This window comes from Lutjanus erythropterus, chromosome 8, assembly GCF_056507025.1.
Source record: "Lutjanus erythropterus isolate fLutEry1 chromosome 8, fLutEry1.hap2, whole genome shotgun sequence".
Lineage (NCBI taxonomy): Eukaryota > Metazoa > Chordata > Actinopteri > Lutjaniformes > Lutjanidae > Lutjanus > Lutjanus erythropterus.
Window position 1 is genome coordinate 14,351,364 of NC_139324.1, and position 21,838 is coordinate 14,373,201.

A 21,838-nucleotide genomic window follows, 5' to 3' on the forward strand; every position below is an offset into this window, starting at 1 on the left:
TCAGACAAGAAACTTCTTGTCTTGGTCTTGGGTTAAGATAGGAGTCTAAGGTTTTAAGATTAAGATTTTTCCCAATATGGTATTACAGAACTAAATCCTAACTAACTTCAGAATTCCTATCTTATCTCACTTCATCTCTGTCTTACTTCAGGTCAGAAAATCATAATAATAATTGTCAACAACGCCTGTTAGCAACACAACTGCTGTTAGCTAGCTAACACTACCATCACGTCAGCAATCAGTATGTTAGCTACTGCTAGCTAACTCTTCTGTTAGCCAACTATCCTAAAATTTAGAGTGCTTATTCAGAGTTTTTGGGGAGTTCTGATTGCTTTTATAATACATTCTTTCATATCTTCAGTTAGTATATGAATATGTACTCAGGAACTGTTCATCTGCAATGTTTTAATACTCTTTACGATGGTTATGAAACAGTTAAGATAGGATCTGAAAGTTGGACAAGTTATAATGTATCTGAAAACTTTGTTATTCTCAAAGGCTTTTCATTTAGTCTTCTTTGCCCTGACTTGTTCTAATCCTGTAACAGTTTTGGTTGTGATTCAATATTTTATTCAAACACTTTTTCTAAACTTTTTTGTACCTGTGAGGCACTTTGAAACTCTGGTTTCAGTATCAGTTAAGTACTTACTATTGGCAGAAAGGGCTAAAAGGGAGATAATGTTACCATCATCATATAATTTTACTCAGATTTACTGAAGAAAACTACCCTAGAACATTTTTGAGGTACTAATAACTTGATTTTTGCTCTGTGAGACTTTCTGTATTGACATGCGAGTTCCTGAGGATTTTACAACCAAAGCATAAAATCTCTTAGGCCTGGTCTGTTGCTCTATTTCAAACAACCAAACACGTGAACTGGGTAACGAGTATCAGCTGTCTCATATTTGTATTAGTTTTTCATGCATATACCTGAATTGTCTATTGCCTTGAATTCCCCCTCAAAGAACGAATAAAGTATTTACATGGCATGCCATTTCCAAGACGGTTCAAACGGTTATCTGTGTCAAGATGCTGGGAGAGAATCACATTTTAATTTTAATTTTTCTTTGCCCCGTGAAGAGAGAGAGATAAAAAAAGAAGATGAATGCCAAGGAGATATGGATGAGGAAGCAAAGGTCATCTCATGAACAGAGACCTAATTAAAATTTTCTACAAAAACTTAAATGGAGCAAAGAAAAGTAAACTGAAAGAAGACTTTTCTGTGTATGTATTTTGAAAAGGAAAGGCACAAAGGCTGAAGATAATGGAGAGTGAGATAGTGAGGAGGTCAGCAAGACATCAAGGCAGAGCAGATGGTTGCAGTTGCACTAAGAGTTCTGCAAAACACCATTTGGTTCAACGCGGCCCATCAAGTTATTTGTTGAAATAGCGGGCAGAGGCATCAGTATCAGCTTTTGTAGTGTGTTCCCGTTTGTGAGTTCAGATAAAAGCAGGCATTTTACTTTGATGGACATTTTCCTCTCAGCCTTTTACAAATCATGGGAAACTAATTGTACACATTTGGAGGAAAATCCACTCTGCTCTGCAGCCATTTTGTTCTTTGAAAACATATTAGGCAATTCTGACTAAAGTTCTCAAATGTGGGCAACAGAAGAGTCTAGAAAATTAAAATGGCTGAAGTCATGCTCAGTCAAGCATATTTTCATCTGTCTTATCTACTGGTTTGATACAAGACAACTCAATTTGCATTTATATTAGAAAACGATTTTCCCATTGGCAGCATCTGATGAATATAGAATATCAAATAATGCTGCTATATGTCTGCAGTATGAGATGCAGACGTGAAAACATAAAGGTTTATGTTCATTTTCACACCTCACTCTCTGTCATTTAGTGACAGAAGTAGTCCACCCCTCTCCTCATGAAATGCATAATGTGGCCCCTGAGATATGAGTATGCATAATATGTTTCTATCTGATCTCTATATTATACATTAAGGACAATTCATTCATATCAACCCACAACCCCATTTGACTGTGTCACACAATAGAATAATAAAATTCCTGAAATTTATGACACATATTTTAATAGAATCATAGAAACCCAGCAGGTTAAAGTACAGTAACACACACACACACACTAATTACTATATGGTGTTTCTCAGAATCTTTAAATATGTGCTGAAATACCCTGGAGAATCTTTTAGCCTGAACACCCTGGAGTGGAGACGCCCCTCTAATCACCTACTTGTTATTATGCAGAGTGCAGTTCATTGTCAATAGAATGCAGGACAAGCTATGGGCAGTTTCATCAGCACATGTTTCTGTCACTTCAGATAATTTCAGCTTGCGTCTAAAACGGAGCAGAGCCAAAACAAAGACCAGCAGCGTGGAGGCTGTCTGAGGGGCAGGGATTTTTTATTTTTTAAAAAGGGTCTATATATGGTTGGGCAGGAGCAGAGAAAGTTGGAATGCATTTATGGTGCAAAAGTTCCCAGCCCTTTGTTACTTCCAAATGTCACTTTGTACCCAAATTTATGTATCAGTGGCCTACGTGCTGTCTTGGTACACTGTTGTTATAAATAATTACATTATAAACTGGGCAGAATTATTCTGTAGAGTTTACGGGCCATAATCTAAAGTGATATGCTTTTTTTGCTTTGCCCTTTGATGCTAATATATACTGAGGACGTGATAGTTCCAAACCAGATCCAATGAAGGTGAACATAAAGACTTTACAGCGAGTGCACATGGACTGTCATGAATTCACGAATGAAAAAGCATGAATTCAGTTGGCCTTTCTGTATATTTAGGTATTTTGTATTAGAAAACAATTAATGCAAATTAGATAAGAAATTTGGAAGCAATTTCAGATCTCAATTAATTAGTTAATTATCAGTGTAAAAGACAGGCAGGTCACCACTTTATTTAAAGTGCCAAAAACATGATCAAGTATCGAATAATGATTAATCAGTCATAAATACAACACTTGGAATTCTACAGGATACATGAGAACAGCTGTGACTGATCAGGACCAGGCAGATATAACAGTTGACGAATATTACGTGATAATGGCCAATCACAGCTCAGTCTGTATCAGTACAGCATATACATTGTCCACTATGTGCCTATATAGAACTAATGCAGATTGGTTTTGTTTTTTAAGCAGCATTTTAATATACACATATTTTGCTCTATTTGTGTCTTTTTAGTCAATCAAAAAATCAATCAGACTTTATTTATATAGCATTTTTCATGTGAACAGAGTGTAACACAAAGTGCTTCACACAATAAAAACAATAAAACACACACACACACACACACACACACACACACACACACACACACACACACACACACACACATATAAAGCAAAGACTTTGTAATGGTAAAGACTAAAATAAGAACAGCACTCATTTAAAAAAAATATGGGAACTGAGGAAACGCTATCATAAGCGAGGAAACACCAGAGGCAGGATAAAAACTAAAAATAGACAACAATTTTAAATCAATCAATAAATACATACATAAATAAGTTCAAATAAGACAAATAATCTAATAGCAAATAATAAAAACAATTAATAATAATAATAATAATAATAATAATAATAATAATAATAATAATAATAATATTAATGATGATGATGATGATGATGATGATGATGATGATGATGATGATGATAACACAGACAAAATAAATAAAGCGATAAAGTTCAATTAAAAGCCGGGCTAAAAGGTAGGTAATTCATTGTTAAACTGTAAACCATCCTATCCTCACAAGTATAAACAACCTTTGTGGGTTTATTGTTTATTCTGTATATCATATTATGTTAAAAAAAAAAAATAGTTATGTTAGCTGTTGCATTCACATATTTTTATTGCATTAAGTCAAGCATGAGATACTTTTAATTCTCGTATATTCCTTATAGTAAGTAGACTACATGAAAGAAATAATCCTTCCTCATACATGAAGTCATGTATAAATTCTTGATCATTTCTATACTCTTTATGGTGCTACCTGTTTGACAGTTACATTGAGTTAAGTTAATTTTAAACAGTCTTAAAGCTATTTTGGGAGTAAATGAAAGTGGGAGACAGTAGCCTGTGTTTGAGGGATTCAAACAGATTTCCTGCAGAGATTTTTTCACCTTCATCTTGACCACAGTGAGTCTGTTGCGCGTTAAATGACGCACGCAACAATAAGAGGGCATAAAGTGAGGCACCAGGAGACATCACACTCTCCTGCTGAAGACCTCTGTCCTCTCTGTGTAGGCTGCTATGTCTCTGGAGGAGTCACTCGATGTAAACCCAGAGGACAGCAGGGTTCTGCCTCTGAATGTGTCCAGGGTATTCTGGGACTCCACAGGGGAGCAGAGCCGCTACAACATCTGGCTCCCCGGTATCGGGATCGCCGCTGTTTACGGAGTCATCATCATCGTGGGTTTGGTGGGAAATGTGACTTTAATGAAGACGTGTCTGTCGGTGAAGTCCATGCGGACGGGGCCAAACTTGTTCCTGTGCAGTCTGGCTCTGGGGGACGTGCTGCTGTTGGTGACCTGCGCCCCGGTGGACGCCAGCAGATACCTGGTGGACGAGTGGCTCTTTGGTCGCGTCGGATGCAAACTGATCCCGTTCATCCAGCTCACCTCGGTGGGAGTCTCCGTGTTCACCCTCACTGAGCTCTCCGCAGACCGGTACGTGTCACACACTTAGTCTGTGCATGCTTTTACACACTTTTAAACTGTCTTTTGCTCCAGTTCCCCAGGGATGATGCTGTGAGGAATCAAAAATTTTATGAATTGCTTCAGCAATACTTCTTGAATCATTTTATACACATTTCCCCAGAATTCCCACCACCAACAGGAACCAAAGTCTCCCAGTTTTAAGTATTTGTATTGCATGTCTTTACGTATTAAATTACTATATTTTGTACATTTTTTATTGAAACAGGAATTCTAACCAAAGTCACTCTCAGAAATGCTGTGTTGTTTTCCCTATAACTAGTACCAGGTTATCAAAGTTTTTTTCAAGGAAAATTGTGAAAATTAGGCCTGTTACAAAACTGCAGACCTGAAAAATAAAGCTTTACTGATCTATTCTTCAGCACAGGGTGCAAATGCTGTTTCAAAGTGGTCTCCATACTGCCAAGAATGAAAAACTGTGCCTGGTTGCATAAAACCACTCAGGCTAAGGTTTCCCTTATTTTTTTTATGCCTTAAGGAAAAACCTATTTGCATTAAATCACCATAAGGATTTCCTTTGAACGTCAATCTCCAACAGTTTGCTCTTAGTAACTTAAGTATTCCCTTAAGAAAAATGACAAACATCATCTTTATGTACAGGGAGCGAGTCATTATTGTGAAATGAAGCCCTTCAGGGTGGTTCAAGACCATTTTGCTTCACACTGGGTGTCTGGGTTTGTTTCACAGTACTCACTCACTGTGCATTATCCCACCTAAGCAGAAAATCTATTAAGTGTGGATGAATCACACAAAGATATCATTTGTTAATAGTGAAAAACAAATTCATGATGCATGTAAGGCTAATGTACAATGAGGAGGTCATTACTGAAAGATAAACCCTAACAGGGAGATGCAGGACCCTGACACACTTAATTATAATATGGCAACTGACTAAAAAAAAATAATCAATCTGACACAAAACATTAAAGACCTGTGACCATAGCAACATAACAGACCTTATAAAGCCATACATTGTCTGAAATTTTGGTCGGAGGAGCTGCCAACAGCCACAGGTATTTTCAGCAGTGTTGACCTTTGGAAAAATGTTCATAGCTTCTGGGAGCAAAAGATTGTTTAAAACCAGCTGTGATTAATGAACTGATTCTTTGATCTGCAACTCATCCTATCCAGGACCTGTGGCTGTTTAATCAAAGCCTAATTAAATGTTTTCTGCTGTATCTACGTGTGAGATAAGCCATCAAAACCATCATTAAAAGAATAAAACCAGACTCCTGGGTAGTAGCGGTGGAGTGAAACCAGTGATAAGACAAAATAACATGTTTCTGCAGTTGTTTTTGATAACAGACATAATGAAGAAACTATAATGAGGTAATCAGAGCTCGTCTTGATATGAACAGTCTCACCACACAATTCAGCGTATTCACATGGCAGCCATTTGCTTATGTTACCGACATCATTACTGCCACACAAAACACACACTATGAAAATGACTGGTGTGTGAATATGGTGAATGACAAAAATTGTTATCATGTCAAGTTGTAGTGATGCAAAACAAATGTCTCTTCTCTGTTCAGGTACAAAGCCATAGTCAGGCCACTGGACATCCACAGGTCCACCGCAGGAGTCTGTGTACGAGCAGGGGCGATCTGGCTCCTCTCTGTGACCCTAGCGGTTCCTGAGGCTGTCTTCTCTGACCTGCACACCTTCACCACCAGCCACACCAACGAGACATTTGTGACCTGTGCACCCTACCCCCATGCCGGGGAGCTGCACCCAAAAATCCACTCCACCACCTCCTTCCTCATCTTCTACATCATCCCGCTCTTCATCATATCTGTCTACTACTGCTTTATCGCTCTCAGCCTGGTCAGGAGCTCCGTGGACATCCCTGCTGAAGGACACAGTCTGCACCTCCAGAGACAGGTCTGAGTGTGGACTCCTCTGCTTATTTAGATTAACTTTATCTTTTTTTTACCTAAAGGAAAGCCACCCAAGAATAGTACTAACAACTCACTAATTAACACTTTAAATCTGCACAAAGACTGAACCATAAAAACTACAATATTTTGTTGCCAGTTATGGGTCAGGACCAGTTGGTGGGCTCAAATGGAATTGTTTTTAGCGTGTTTACAAGATGAACCCATTTCTCATGTTGTGTTCACAACATCGTGAACTGGAAGTTTCCTGTGAGCTCCAAGTTCACAACGTTCTGTTCACGACTGTTGTGTTGTAACTACGAGTTCACAAGTTTCATCTGAATGCAGAAATTAATTTGGTGGAGTCTTTAGGCAATCTGCCTAGCGATTGCTCACTCACTAATCCGGCACATAACCCCAATAAAACATCAATAAATGTTTGTTTTTACATGCTGGTTTTTGTACATAGTACACAAACAAGATACAAAGTGCTAATCAGTGAGCTTTGGAGGTGCTGGTTTCGTTACTTTCGGACTGAGTCAGGTTAGGTGTTTCTCATTGTTTGAGCTAAATTTAGCTAACTGGCTGCTAGGTCCAGCTATAGATTAACCTACATGCTTAGCTACCATGGGGACACCAGAGTCGTATCAGTCAAGAAAGCAAATAACCATTTCCCAAAAAGTTAAAAGACTTGAATATGTGAAATATTTCTTTTTCATTAAAATGTTGACCTGATGATGGAGGTAGAAGAGAATTACCAAAGTTCTGTGCAATTATTTTGCAATAATGACCTGCTCGCTATACAATATCCTTAATATTATGCTGCTACTTAAAAAAAACAACAATTTGACACAAAATATTAATTTAACAATGATTGTGTTAATTTAAAAATGATTTTATTGCTCCTCCAGAGTTTATGATCAGAACTGCAACAGCAACTAGAACAGTCTGTTGTACAGAAATAACAGACCTTAGGAATCTCTAATTGAACAATCAGAATTGAGTATTGAACAAAGGTATGTAATAATAGGATTTATTTGCATTTCATTTCATTGAAAACCAAAGCTGTCACTGCTGGTGGTGCTGGATGAAAAATCAGGGGATCACCAAAGTCATTATGACCCATCCTCTGGAAACCATGAATATCTGTAAAAAAAAAAAAAAAAAAAAAAAAAACCAGGGCAGTCCATCCAAAGGTTGTTCAGATATTTCAGTCTGCATAAAAGTGATGGACCAACTGAACAACAGTCTCTCAAGCCAAAGTGCTAGTGTGGATAAAACAAAAACAAGAGGACAAATAAATGATAACAAAGACAGTTATTTTTCATATATTCCCACACATTACACCACAGATATTTCATATTATCGCACAGCTCTGTTTTATGAAACTGATTACTTCTCTCTCTTCTCTCCTGTCAGATCAAGTCCAGAAAGCGTCTAGCCAAAACTGTGCTGGTGTTTGTCTGCCTCTTTGCTTTCTGCTGGCTGCCTAGTCACGTTATCTACCTGTACCGCTCCTACCACTACGACCAGGTGGACACCTCACTGGGCCACTTCATCGCAAGCGTGTGTGCTCGCATTTTGGCCTTCACCAACTCCTGTGTGAACCCATTTGCTCTCTACCTGATGAGCAAAAGCTTTAGCAAACACTTCAGAAAGCAGCTCCTGTGCTGCACTGCTCCCAGACGGTTGTACAGTCAGAACAGTGTGAGCACAAATGTAACCACCGTCTGAAAGCATGTTTTCATTAGCTGCCTGACACCCGTGACTGCTGCAGCAGGACTGGAGTCATGTTGGTCATATTTACCCACATGGATATCAGAGGACTGCATGTTTAATTCTGATTTAGAAGAGTTGTTTTCAGGCCATCTCTCTCCTGAATTATTTCTTACTCATTTTGTTTACAGAGTGTCTATTTGTACCCAAGTAAGCATGCGGCAACTATTCTGCTATTCACACCCAAACCCCTTATTTTAGCTGTGAGCGACAAAGTCATTGTTAGTAAGAGGCTGAGGTGGATGGATGAGTTAAGTACTAGTAATTCCTACAGGAGAGTGGAGTTTGAATCCTACTGCATTTGGCACTATTATGAAATTCCATGTGGTTTCTGGCATTTACAGTTTTATTATTGTTCTCAGTCGCAATTTGGTTAAATTTTGAAACAAATTCACTTGGGTAGGTTTGAGCAAAAAAAAAAAAAAAACTACTTGATTAGGTTACGGTGACAAAACTACTTGGTTAGATTCTGAAACAAAAATACTTGGTTCAGTTTAAGCAACAAAACTACTGGGTTCGGTTTAAGCAGCAATACTGCAGGTGTAAATAGCTAATGTGGCTCTTTACACCCAGGTTCAAATAGCATCGTTGGCTGCAGACACCTTGTCTTTTATTTATCTCTGACAAGCTAAGTTACTCCAGCCCCGGTGCAAATAGCGACATTGTGAAGTCTCTCCTCTGCTCTCTGTCTGTGAGAGCTGCAGAGACAGTTATACACATATACACACACACAGGCAGAGCAGACTGAGGGTCTCTTCTCTGTATCAAAAAAAAAAAAAAAAAACAGTGCAGAGGTGAAGGCATCAATACTATTAATCGTGTGCAATTTATAGAACTGTGGTGTAAATGTGTTTTGTATTGTCTTTATGATGAATATGTCCTGACAATATCTGGATGTTGATGTACAGTTAAGTACAGGATGTTTATGACCCGTCTGGTCGTCATTTTCAGCTGTGAAAAGTCAGTGAATAAAAACAAAACACTTTGCCAGATTGATTTGTATCACAGAGAAGAGTCTGTCAGATATGCACCCTCCTGAGTGAAAGACTGCTGCGCATCTGACCTTTTCAGTGAAGCTGAGGTATAAATTAAATTCTGTTCATGGAATTATTCATTTTATTGCAATGGATCTTGATCTCTTTGAATGTGAGCCGGACCTCCAGCATAAGAACTGTGGCTTCACATAAAAGGTCAAAATGCAGCTGGTTTAATCCGATCTGTGTAAAACACCTTCAAAATATGACCTGTTGTTTACTGTTTTTTTTCCTTTTTATAAAACACCTTGAAATAATGTTGAATAATTTTTAGCTTTCATCATGGGAATAAGGGTGATGCAGGATGTCTCACAGGTTCTGTCACAGAGAGTTCATCTCTGTTTTAAAACAGACATGTACCACTTATGGCTATAAAAGACACAAAAAGTTTACTTGATCAACTGTCGTTTGCAGTGGAAACCAAAGCTAGACATTAGCTTCATAGTGCATGTCTTTATCTGCACTATGCCACTATTAAAATAGATGATAAATGCTGGAGATGGAAGAGAAAGTTCTTCTGTGAGGGTTTAATGGCTGTAAAATATTTAAACTGTACAAAGTAACTTATGCTATTCTGTATATCCTTTTAATTTTGTTGGCCAAATAAGAAGACTTGTTAAATTATAAGTTACTAGAATTGTCAAATGTTTTGGTCAAATTTTATGTGTTTAGTGTGTGTGTGTGTGTGTGTGTGTGTGTGTGTGTGTGTGTTGGTGGACTTTACTTCTATATACTGCATGTATAAATTTCAGGAGTTATTTGTTTTTGTTTTTTTAAATATGTGATGTAATATTAGGGCTGCAACTAACAATTATTTATGTTGTTGTTTAACATGATTTTTAATCTATTTGTTATTTTTATTAATAGTTGATGTTGTTTAGTCCAAAAAACACAATCACAATTTCCCAGATCCCAATGTGCTGTCTTCAAATGCCTGGTTTTGTCACACCAACAGTCAAAAACTCAAAAAACAGTACATCTAGAGATATAAAATGGATAAAAGCAGCAAATTCTGACATTTTTTTAAAGCAGGGAACTGAATATAAAGAATTTTTAAAACACACTAACAGCATCCTTTCCTGTTAACTTAGATTTGCTATACGCTAGGCTCATCTATGTTGAAAACAATTTTTGAAGATGGTTAAAAGATAATGCTGGTGGACCTTTAAATGCATCACAGTCAAATCCTAATTTAGCTAATGTTAGCAAAACACTAGTTAAATTAATAGCTAAACTACATCTATCATTAAAGCTAGTTAGCTAGCTCGTCTACAACATCTTTTAACCACCTTCAAAATTTTCTCTTCAACGCAGACAAGCTTAATAGGATATGTAAGTGCAGGAAAGGAGAAGGTTGACTGAAGTTTATGATATTGAAGCATAAAGCAAATAAGGGCGATACTTTGGAAGTGTCAGTTACCCTCATCACCTGAGTGTGTTAGCATTCTAACGTTAGCATTCGGCTCAAAGCACTGCTGTGTATACGCACAGCCCATTGACATATAAAGAGATGGACAGAGAGAGAGCTCCCCAAGAGTGAAGCCAAAACATCTCCATTGCCAGATTTTTCTATTTAGAAAAAAACAAGGCACTTTGCCAAAGTGCCTTGTTTTTGCAGGATAGAAAATCTGGGATCCCATAGGTGTCTACAATCTGTGACTCTGGAGCCGCATGCAGCTCTTTTGCCCGTCTCTGGAGGTGGCCTTTTCTCCCAGAATGGGCACGGCCTTGTCAGCTGTGGCAGACATATTGCCGGTCTGATGCATATAGCCTCGTGCCAATACGGCACCCGCATTGTGAAGTCTTTCCTCTGCTCTCTGTCTGTGAAAGCAGCAGAGATATTTAAACACACACACACACACACACACACACACACACACACACAGGCCAAGCAGACTGGTGTAGGCATGTCTGTTTGTGCTTTAGAATGCAGCTGCTATGAAACAATCAGAAAACAATGTTTTATTTCTGTGATTCACTGCTTTGTAATCCCTAATAACACTCGCTCTCTAAATTCTGCTCTTTCTCTCATTCGTTGAGTCGGGAGGGGAGGAGGGGCCGACTTTGGGGGGCGTTTACAAACAGCAGTTAATAAATCCTCTACATTCTACCTTTACGTTTGTGAAATATATTGGTGCGATTTTAACAGTGTTGTCAAAAGATACTACTAATATCATATCAATACTATTAATCATGTGGAATTCCTAGAACTGTGGTATAAATGTGTTTTGTATAATCTTTATGATTAATATGTTTGGACAATATTTGGATGTTTGTGTACAGTTAAACTTATTTTCAGATCTATGACCACCTCTGGCTGTCATTTTATGAGAAGGTTTTGTGAATGTGAATAAAAAACAAAACACTGCCAAATTGATTCGAATCACAGTGGAGAGTCTGTCAGATATGCACTCTGCAGAATGAGAGACTGCTGTGCATCTGATCTTTTCAGTGTAGCTTCAAACGGAGCTATGAATTAAATTCTGTTCATGGAATCATTAATTTTATTGGATTGGATCTTGATCTCTTTGAATGTGAGCTGGACCCCCACTATAAGAACTGTGGCTTCACATAAAAGATCAAAACCCAGCTGTTTTAATCCAATCTGTGTAAAACACCTTCAAAAGGTGGAGTGGTATTATTTTTCTACTGAATCTCGGGGTGAGTGGCAGGAAGTCCATCAGCACACACCAGTATACAAGTGCACACACAAAATCACAACACACATCTCTCTTCTGAGCTTCTGCTGAAGGCTGAGGCTTGTCTTTGCTGTTTAAGTAAAGAAACGTCAAGTTATATCAGTTCAAACTAGGTTTTTTGGACCTGGTGACCTTTAAGGGTGGTATTTGAATGCAGGAAATTCATTCCCCTTGAGCCACAAAACTCAGTCCATCCTTTTCTCGTACTGCTGCTTTCCAATAAGCCCTGTCATGTGATCCTTGTGTGTATCAGCCCTGACAGTGATCTTGTTTGGTTTTCACTATTTTGTAAGTAATTTTACACATCGCACAACTCATCTCCAGTATACCATGCTTTATTCGTGTGTCTATTTTCTTTAATTCATTGATCTTTCATGCATCAGGATGATGTTTGATGTTGTTCACTGTGGAGCTGCACAATTACTCAAAATCTTATAGTATAATATATCCAAATTTCTGAAATTTCTTGATAAAGGAAAACTGTGTGACAAAACAGCAGTACAATGAAGAATTGTGGTGCTGCTGGTCTATAAATCTTGCTCTCCAAATGTAAGAAAACATGTTTGGTACAAACCTCAACAAATGATATCATCATGATATTAAGTCTTTCTTTATGAAAATGAAAATTGCAATGCATAAATGATCATTCCCACTAGTCATGAATCGTATCACAATTACAGCATCTGTGAAAATAGTTGAAATATGATTATTTTTCCTGCATGTTTTCTAAAGTCAAATTCAAGCACTTCTCAATAATTTTCACGGAGCAAACTACAGCTGTGTTAAATTTCATATGTATATACATATACTCAAATTTATGGCTTTATTTCTTCATCACATTGAATCAAATGTTATTGTGTGATGAATCACAAAAATTATTTTTCGTGATAGCGTTCTACAGCAGAGCTCATTTAAAGCCCGTCTGTACCAGAGGGGAAAACAATCCATGGCTTTCTATTGACTTGTATTGTGTGACAGTGTCTCTGTCACTTTCTGTCTGCTAGCAAACAACAGACACACGTCTGAAAGCTGCTCTGTGCTGGGATGCAAAACAAGTGAATGAACCCAGAACTAAGTTTTAATAAACTGCTGGAAGAAATGAGAAAAACTAGTCTTTAAGAAGACAAAAGTGGATACAGTTATGAAGCTTCAGCAGGATGGAAACTATTGGATCCTGACACTCAGTAACATTATGCCAAGATCAGAGTTACTAATTTGAACAGACAAACTGTAGAAATTTAAGAAACCTGGCTATAAAAAGCCTGGTTTTGATCTTTGTTAGATTCAGTTACCTGGCAATGCAGTCAAATAGTTGTTCATATTCAAGTATTTCACCTCTGGTCAGTCAGTGGGTTGCAGAAAAGCAAGGTAAGAAGAAGGCACACTGAGATTTACTGGAAATATTTGTCAGTTTAACCTTTCCTCTCTGGTAGACACAGGGTGCTAAAATAATCCGTTGAAGCGCTGAAAGCCTGACATGTTGCACTTTAAATAACCTGGCTGAGCCAATGTCAGGCTTATTTTATGTCTTTATTTAAAAGGTGAACTATTCAGCCAGGCAGCAGTTTTCAAGCACTTTTCAAACCTTGAAAACGCTACATTAAAATTCAAGTGTTTCCAGGGATTTCCGGCACCCATCCTAACCTTACATTAATTACTCATGTGACACTGAGTGAGTTAGAGAGTGAGTTAGTGACAAGGCACAAATGTGAAGGACAGATCAGTACACGTGGCTCAGAGAGCCAAAGAAGCAGAGACGTGTCATTGGTAGAGGAGAAAGTCCTTGATACTGTGAGGAAGGAAGAGGCTGGAGGCTCTGTGGAGGCGACTCCTTCCCAAACCTCGGCGAATACAGAAGCGACAGAGTTGAGACAGAGAGCAGGGACCTGAATAGAGACAGAGGGTAGAGAGAGTTATTAAACCTTGTACATCAGCCATCGCAAAACTTAAGAATGTGATGGCCCAATTTGAAATCTGAAAATCAACAACACACACGACTGTACCAGTATGTTCTTGTGTTACTGTGACAGGCCATCAAAAACAGTGTAACACCTAAACTAGGTCAGATAAATGCAACATAATACAGATATTAAATTCCATGGACTACTCTTATTAGTTCGGATTACTCACAGTCCACCAGTGGGCTGCTGTTCTGAATAATTTTGGGTTTTTGGAGATTTGTGTAACATACAAGCATCCACAACAAACCTCTTTTCTGCAGTGCAGTTCTCACTGCGCTGTTTGGCAGTGAGAGGTCAAGAGGAGTCTTTCCCTCTGCGTCCCTACAACACCCATCAGCCCCAAAGTCCAGCAGCAGATCCACCACGTTGGCTCCTCCACCTCGAACTGCAGCATGTAAAGGACTGTCCTGCCCGCAGCCTATTTGCACATCTGCTCCTGTTTGTGAGGGTTAAACACTGTGAGCCAAGTTAACATGCAAAAGCAGCCAAAATATGTGATTTAGACCATAAACACCAAAACCTGTGTGTTCCAGTACTCTGTGAAAATAAATGAACTCTGAGCAGAACTATCAATTTTAAATAATTTGCAGCTATGTGTTACAGTTCTGCAAATCACACCAACAGGAAAGAAAACTGTGCTGCTCTGAACTTTCAGACTGTTTTTGTGTTTACATGGAAAATTAAAGTGATGAGAAGACTGTGTGCAGATAAAAATCACCCTGGGAGCAACAGAAAACAAAGGCAGCAACATCAGAAATTAGTGAAAAAGGTTATAATTTCCATCAGCCCAGAGTGCTCAGATCTCTTGTTTTGTCTGAGCAACAGTCCAAACCAGAAAGATAAAAGATTATAATACTGTCTTTATTGACAAATAAAACCATAACATCCACACATTTGAGAAGCTGGAACCAATTTGTGTTTGGTAGTTTTGCTTAAAGAATGATTACTATCTCCTAAAGGGAAAATGTTCCACTTTTCATGTGCATGTCTAGTCAGATGGTAAATAGTGTCAATAAAAGCAATAAATTCCTCAGTGCTGCTATACTGAAAGAGAAAACTGAGGTCTCCTGCTGCAAAAATCTGTTGTTCTTCCTGCATCCAGTGATGTCACAGTGATGTCATTGGTGGTATGGAAGAACTACAGGTTATCCAGCTTGGATATTTAGTCTCTGGACAGCCAGGGGTCATGGTAAGTGAGGATTTATGTCATCTAATGCTATGTTTAGGCCAACATAGTAAAAGCTATAGGGTTAGATTTTCTATTAATGATGATACATGGTGATACATGGCAACATTTTGTTGACTAAGAAAATCTAATGCTTTGTTAAAGGGTGGCTACATTCATTTTATCATTCTGTACCTTTTCAGTAGAGTTCCTCATGCATACAGATGCGAACATTCAGATTTTGTTCGAAATATTTGAAGTTTTTGGTCAAAATACAATGTATCCAAGCCATTCCAAAAACTTTTATTTATTTATTTATTTATTTTTTAACTTTGGGTAAGCTAATTCGGTTTACATTAATTGTTTTTTAAATCCAGATTTATTCATTTTAAATCTAGTTTTACTTAACTTTGATTAGAATCTTAAATTAATTTTAGTTGGTGCAACCTAGTCTGTGATACTCATTTTGACTTTCTTCTTCTGTGGTAATGATGCTGTCTTCATATCTATCAAACAGATCCAAAGAGGTTAAGACTGGTCATCTCTCCCTTTAATGTGTAATATGGGAGTTCCTCAGGGTAGCATCCTGGGTTCCCTACCTTATCCTCTGTATGTCAATGATCTTCCTGATGTGTGTAAACAGTTTAATTGCGTATGATATGTCAACAACTTAACAACAACTGACCTTAATGTATGTAATTAATGACTCATCTATCAAATCTATATCCTTCTCAGACCTCATTCATTTTGCAAGTCAACCACTAACCATCACACAAACCTACAAATAACTTTGTGTATTCCCCAACTCACATCTCACTTATTGTAATCACATTCATAATTTAACAGGAGCTCAACCAGAATCTGTAAGTTTAAAACAAGATGACATCATACTCAGATTCATACAGTCTCTGACACATATCTACATGCAGTAATTCTTTCAGCCATGTCCTGCTGTATCCCGGTTTGGACTCACCACTGCACTGCACAGTCACGTTTTAAAGGCGTGACTTTTCAGAACTACACAAATAATCAAGCTATTAAATTTTATTTGACAGATCCAAAACAATAACACGTCTCCAACGCTCACTAGTTATAAGACACAACTCAAGACAGGATCGTATTATTAGATCAGTTTCCCATGTCTTATCCCAGGACAGGTGCAGAGATCATTTTTTCACACACACACCAAACTCTGGAATGAGACCCCATATTATATTACAACAACAACCTCTGTTACACATTTCAAACAAGCATATAAACACTATCAACCACTGATTTAACCCATAATATACATCATTTAAGTCCTCTCCTCTCTGAATGTCTGTGTTGTTGCTTGTCTTTTATGTTCTGCAGAACAGGAACCTGATGTAAACCAGTTTTAACTGAGTCAGGCCCGCTTAATAGTAACTGATTTCATTATGTTAATTTTAATCTTTTCCTGTAGAATAATAAATGAAATGAAAATTCACTTTAAAGTCTATATTTTTCCAATAGGATGATAACCAGCTTTCTGTGTGACTTGCTGTTGTTTTTGGCTTTTTGTTACCCTGCAGAGTTTGTCGATGACATTATTACCTGCGTGTAACAGCACACGTACGCAGGCTGCAGCCTGTGCCAGGCAGGCAGAATACAAAGGCGTCCCCAGCACTGGCAGCTCCATGTCAATATGAGCTCCGTATGACAGCAGCAGCTCCAGACACTCCCTGTGACCTGATGGAGACACAGAGACAGCATGAGGATCACTGCTTTGACTGATGATCACATCTTTACATCCACATACACACACACACCTTTCTTAGCGGCCTCGTGGATGGGTGATGCCAGCTGGTAGGGTGTGTGGATGGAGGAGCTGTGCTGCAGGATGAGCCTGACACAGGCAGCACTCCCACTGGTGCAGGAGTTGAAGAGAGGTGTGGCGCCATCTGTTGATACTGCCTCCACCTGTGTTCAAAGGAAACATAATGATACTACAGCCAACAGACCTGCTGCACACACACCAACATTAGACATCAAATATATAGACAGATTTCTGGTTGGTCGATTTAGAACAGTACTATAACACTGTATAACATTTCAAGGGATTATTTGAAGTGGGACTGCATGAGGTAGATGGCAGTCAACATGCCCCCTGCTCGAAGGCCCACCATAAACAACAACAACAACAACAACAAAACCCTCCCCCAATAAATATCAGTTTCAGTGCACGCTATAGTTAGAATATTTTCACTACTTTGCTGATATTATGTGAGCCAAATATTGCCCCGTCTCCGTTGACCAGACTCTATTAGCAAAATTAGTAATTTAACCTTGCAGAACATGGGAGTTGCTGCTCTGCCACTGTCTCAGTTAGTAAATCTGAACTAAATAAGTTAAACAATAGTAAGTTACACAATAATACTAAACAAACTAACCAGTCAAGGCAGCCGTGAAATTATTTTGTGAAATTACTGATTTAGTGTGAGTGATATTTGACTTATAATAACAGCAGTTTCCCATCAGAAAAGGCTGTCTGGCAGCAAGGAAAAGTGGTGAAAATATTCTAAATACAGTGTACACTTGTTTTTTAAATGGGCCACTTTTAAGTGGCTGAAATTTATTTGACCCTGGCTACAGCAGTACATTGCTTAACTTCCTTGCTGGTGCTCCTCTCTGCTTCTCGAAACTGGGGCCATGAGATATCACCTTTTTTAATTTCATCCATTCATCTTCCTTGTCAAAACATGGTGCCGACATTACCCATAATGCAACTTGACCAGCAGCAGCTTGGTCAGAGAGGTAGGCTATGTTATGCTGGTAGTGGCGAACATAGCCTCGATCCTCTGGTTTAGCCTCAAGCAGCTGCTGGACTGGTAAACTCACTTCTTCAAAAAAAAGTTAATATTAGTTGGAATTGTGTTCCAGCCATGTGAAGCTCAGAAAGAAGGCTGGACCTTTTCTTAAAAGTGTGTTGCAGTCACATGTATTAATAGTCTCATAACATACCTGCTTACAGATTTCCTCAAAAATTCAGTCAAAACGTAAGTATTTCAAATGCATTAGTTTAAAAACTAGAATGTCATCTGCATATTTTACTAAATTATACCAACATAAAAGTTCATATTTAAATGGATTAATTTCTTCTGTTTGTCTCAGTTGGCTGAGACCAACTAGTCAAGCAAAAAGGGGGGAGAATCACTGCATTCATGCAGTTATGTTGTTTCTGATGAATCAAATGTTGTTTCACAACTTTCTTTGAATGTTTTTATTTTCTTAACTTAGAGCTGGATTTCTATTACTATGAATCACAATTTATGTAAAAACATCCTTTGGTATGGTAAAATAAATCTAGAGTGAAAATAAAAAATGTCTGTGTAGGAGCACTTTTTGGACTCTGAGACTCCCTGTTAAAATGTCTTTTTTGTCAAAGCATGTTCATGTTGGACTTTAAAACAAAGAAACTCTGATGGAAGTCAAGTCTCACGACACAGGTCTCATTTTGAAAGGTGTCAAGGTTTCTTTTAAGGTCTAACATGACCATGCCGTGACAGTAATGGCATTTTAATTGTTTTAAGTGTGTTTTTGTTTTATTTTTGTAAATCTGGAGACAACTCTAATTCTAGATTTGTTCAGTCATTCCTCCAGATTTAGACATAAACAAGCCCATCTTCACACTGAAATGTTCTTACATTAGCACCGTTATCCAGGAGAAACTTGGCACAAGCGTAATGTCCACCGAGACAAGCGTCATGCAGAGGAGAGACTCTGTCCATGGTGAGTGTGTCTACATGGAAGCCCTGCAGGGGAGATCAGAGAGGATAAAACTGTCATATACAACCTGAGTATGAGATACATGCATATATATATACATGATGAGAGACCCACACTAAGTTTACCTGAGCGATGAGGCTCCTCAGGTGTAGCAGTCGGCCTTGGTAGGCGGCTTCATGCAGAGGAGTTCTGTCTGACCAGAAGTCTGAGACACACACAAAGAAAAACATCAGGAAAACACAGATATGCTCACGGTCAACTGATCCTTCGGTCTAATCATTGTTATGTGAAGAGGATCTCCTGTGAATACATGTTTATCTGGTTTTTCAGGGTCACCCCAACCATAAACACCAAACTGACTGAATCACACACACGCTGAGTCTTGTTGGCTACTGCAGAGTTTTTAGCAGAGTTTTTTTTTGCAGAGTCTTTACATGCAGAGTTTTCAGGTCTTCACTATTGACATGTTTATATATATATTTATCTGAAAAACCTGAAAAAGCATATGCTATGATTTTATTTAAATAACATGTACTTTAAAAAAGTTCTGATATTTTGTAGCAACTGCCTTCACTAGATTTTTTGAATTTTGGATCAAACTGAAATGCTTTTGTTTTGAAATAAACTAAACAAGTTTTACCAACCTATACACCTTTTTGAGATAATGTATTTTTCTTCTTTAGATAAACCCCAAAAATATAATTAAAAAAACACAGTTCACAGTGAGCAGTGAACGTGATTTGTCATTATTTGGGTGCTTGAAAATGTAATGGGTACAAATGTTAAAATTTTAACCATTATTCACTTTCACTTCAGTGAAAAACAATTCTGAGATACATGTTTGGGGGGTTTCTAAAACCTAAAGATTCAAGTTTATCTAAAGAAGAAAAGTAAATGCTATTGTTAGTTGGTAAAACTTTTTCGACCCTTAACAATCTGAGTTATTTAAAACTCAGACATCCTTTACAGTAAGTTCCCTTGAAGTTTTCTCAACTTTTTCATGTTCACAGTGTGCTAACATTTTAAGTTTATGAGTGTTTACATTGTTCATTAGAAGATCATATGTTATTAGTAGTATTTTAACTCAGGCTGTTTAAGCAGGGGGACTTTAGGAGGGTCAAACTGAACTTAAAAAAATATGTTCAATTCAACATTTTGTGTTAAAACAGGCTACTTCGAACCTTACATTGCAGTTACATTGTATTTGTTGTTGTATTTTTGTGCATAATGTTTCTTTTTCAATTGTGAAATCTAATGAGTGGTGAAAAAATAAATAGGTGAACTATTTTACACATTTAAATTTATAACTTTATAGGTCAGATCTGGCCCTTCATCTAAAACAGTAATTGAATACGCCTGCTACAAGGACGTGCTGCTGTGCAAAGACTTGCAAAAAAGCATATTTAATGGAAAGTTTGTTCATTTGCTCAAGAAATACATTTAATCCAGTTATATGACTCTTAATTAAAGTTACAATAATAAAAAATGTCTGAATGGGCCAAAGAGACGTTGAAAAAACTTACCAGCCATGAGAGAGTTGCACGCCAACCCTCTGTAGATGTGGAAGGGCCTCTGCCAGGGTTGTGAGCACAGGGAAACCTCTGTTTGAACAGCAGCCATGATGAGGATGAAACAACAGCAGACTCCTCCACGACTGTCCAGGACTCGAGCTCGCCCAGTCGGATACACAAACCTGAAGTCCTCCCCCTCTTATCTGGGTCCTTGGTCACCTCCCCTCACATTCCCACCTCCCACCCACCCTTGTCCCAGTCCATGACTGTAGTCTACAGTATGTGCATAAATAACAATGGCTGTTAGGATGGGCCTGTGCTGAGGATGATACACCTTGAATAAAGCATGTTTATGCATGCAAACAGCTACAAGGAGAGGGGCGCACACAAACACACACACATAGGCTTTGGACCAGTTTCACACTGTGGATATTTGGGTGCTACAGCAGCAGAGTACTGTATTTCATCCTGCCAAATCTGTTAAGTGTGAAAGTGCACTGTCTTCAGTTATGACAACATATTTTCAGCTAAAGGCACAGTAGACGCTGCTATCAAAAGTTATCTGATTAAAATATTGTCACTACTGAATGTAAATAGAGCTTCTTATTTGATTGGTTGTCAACTATTAAAGCTACTACAAGAAACTAATGTAACTAATCTAACTGGCTAATGTACAACTCACTGAAACTGTAAACAGACTGGTTTCACCTGATTTCACGGAGAATCCGACCCAGTGACAGGCTTGAAGAATAACTATATGACTAGATGGTCTCTTTAGACTTTAGTGGGTCAGAAAGAAGCATCAGCAATAAATTGAGACAAAACATTAACCAGTTAAAAACTTGCTGTAGTAGCTTTAAATGAATTGCCAGCTATTTTGATAATCAATAAGTTGGTCTGAGTATTTTGTCAAGGAGGGAAAAAGTAGAATCTCTTTGATTCCGGCATCAAAAATGTGAATATTTTCTGGTTTCTTTAGTCTTCTATGACAGTAAACTGAACATCTTTGAGTTGTGGACAAAACAAGACATTTGAGGACGTCTTGGGCTTTGGGAAACACTGATCAACATTTTGAATCAAGAAAACAATCAACAGATTAATCAATAATGCCAAAATGTAATGATTACTTACAATAAAATAAACTAAAACACACTTACCACCTCCAAAATGTAATCAGAGTCATCCACAGCACAGCTCCTTATATCTCTAAAATTACCACTGAATGTTAACACAGACCAGCTAATCAGTTTAAATACTATACATTTAATACATAACAAATTTCTATATTTTCAATTTTAGCTCATATAACATGATTTTATTTTGCAGGCATGATATAATGTTCAACCTCCAATCACGACACTATGTA

General features: G+C 37.9%; 2 protein-coding genes across 2 annotated transcripts; one reads left to right on the forward strand and one right to left on the reverse strand.

The window, feature by feature from the left end:
• The first annotated feature begins 4,238 nt into the window (after nucleotides 1-4,238).
• On the forward strand, nucleotides 4,239-8,690 carry LOC146322600 (gastrin-releasing peptide receptor-like). Its single transcript, XM_084724013.1, has 3 exons — nucleotides 4,239-4,654; nucleotides 6,238-6,586; nucleotides 7,999-8,690. The coding sequence occupies exons 1-3, from the start codon at nucleotides 4,239-4,241 to the stop codon at nucleotides 8,311-8,313; spliced, it is 1,080 nt and encodes a 359-aa protein (XP_084580139.1). The 3' UTR covers nucleotides 8,314-8,690.
• Nucleotides 8,691-13,777: 5,087 nt separating this feature from the next.
• asb11 (ankyrin repeat and SOCS box containing 11) lies at nucleotides 13,778-20,628 on the reverse strand. Its single transcript, XM_084724014.1, has 7 exons — nucleotides 20,485-20,628; nucleotides 19,087-19,166; nucleotides 18,880-18,987; nucleotides 17,005-17,155; nucleotides 16,790-16,924; nucleotides 14,297-14,485; nucleotides 13,778-13,974 (listed from the first exon to the last, which is right to left on the reverse strand). The coding sequence occupies exons 1-7, from the start codon at nucleotides 20,579-20,581 to the stop codon at nucleotides 13,850-13,852; spliced, it is 885 nt and encodes a 294-aa protein (XP_084580140.1). The 5' UTR covers nucleotides 20,582-20,628; the 3' UTR covers nucleotides 13,778-13,849.
• Nucleotides 20,629-21,838: the final 1,210 nt, after the last annotated feature.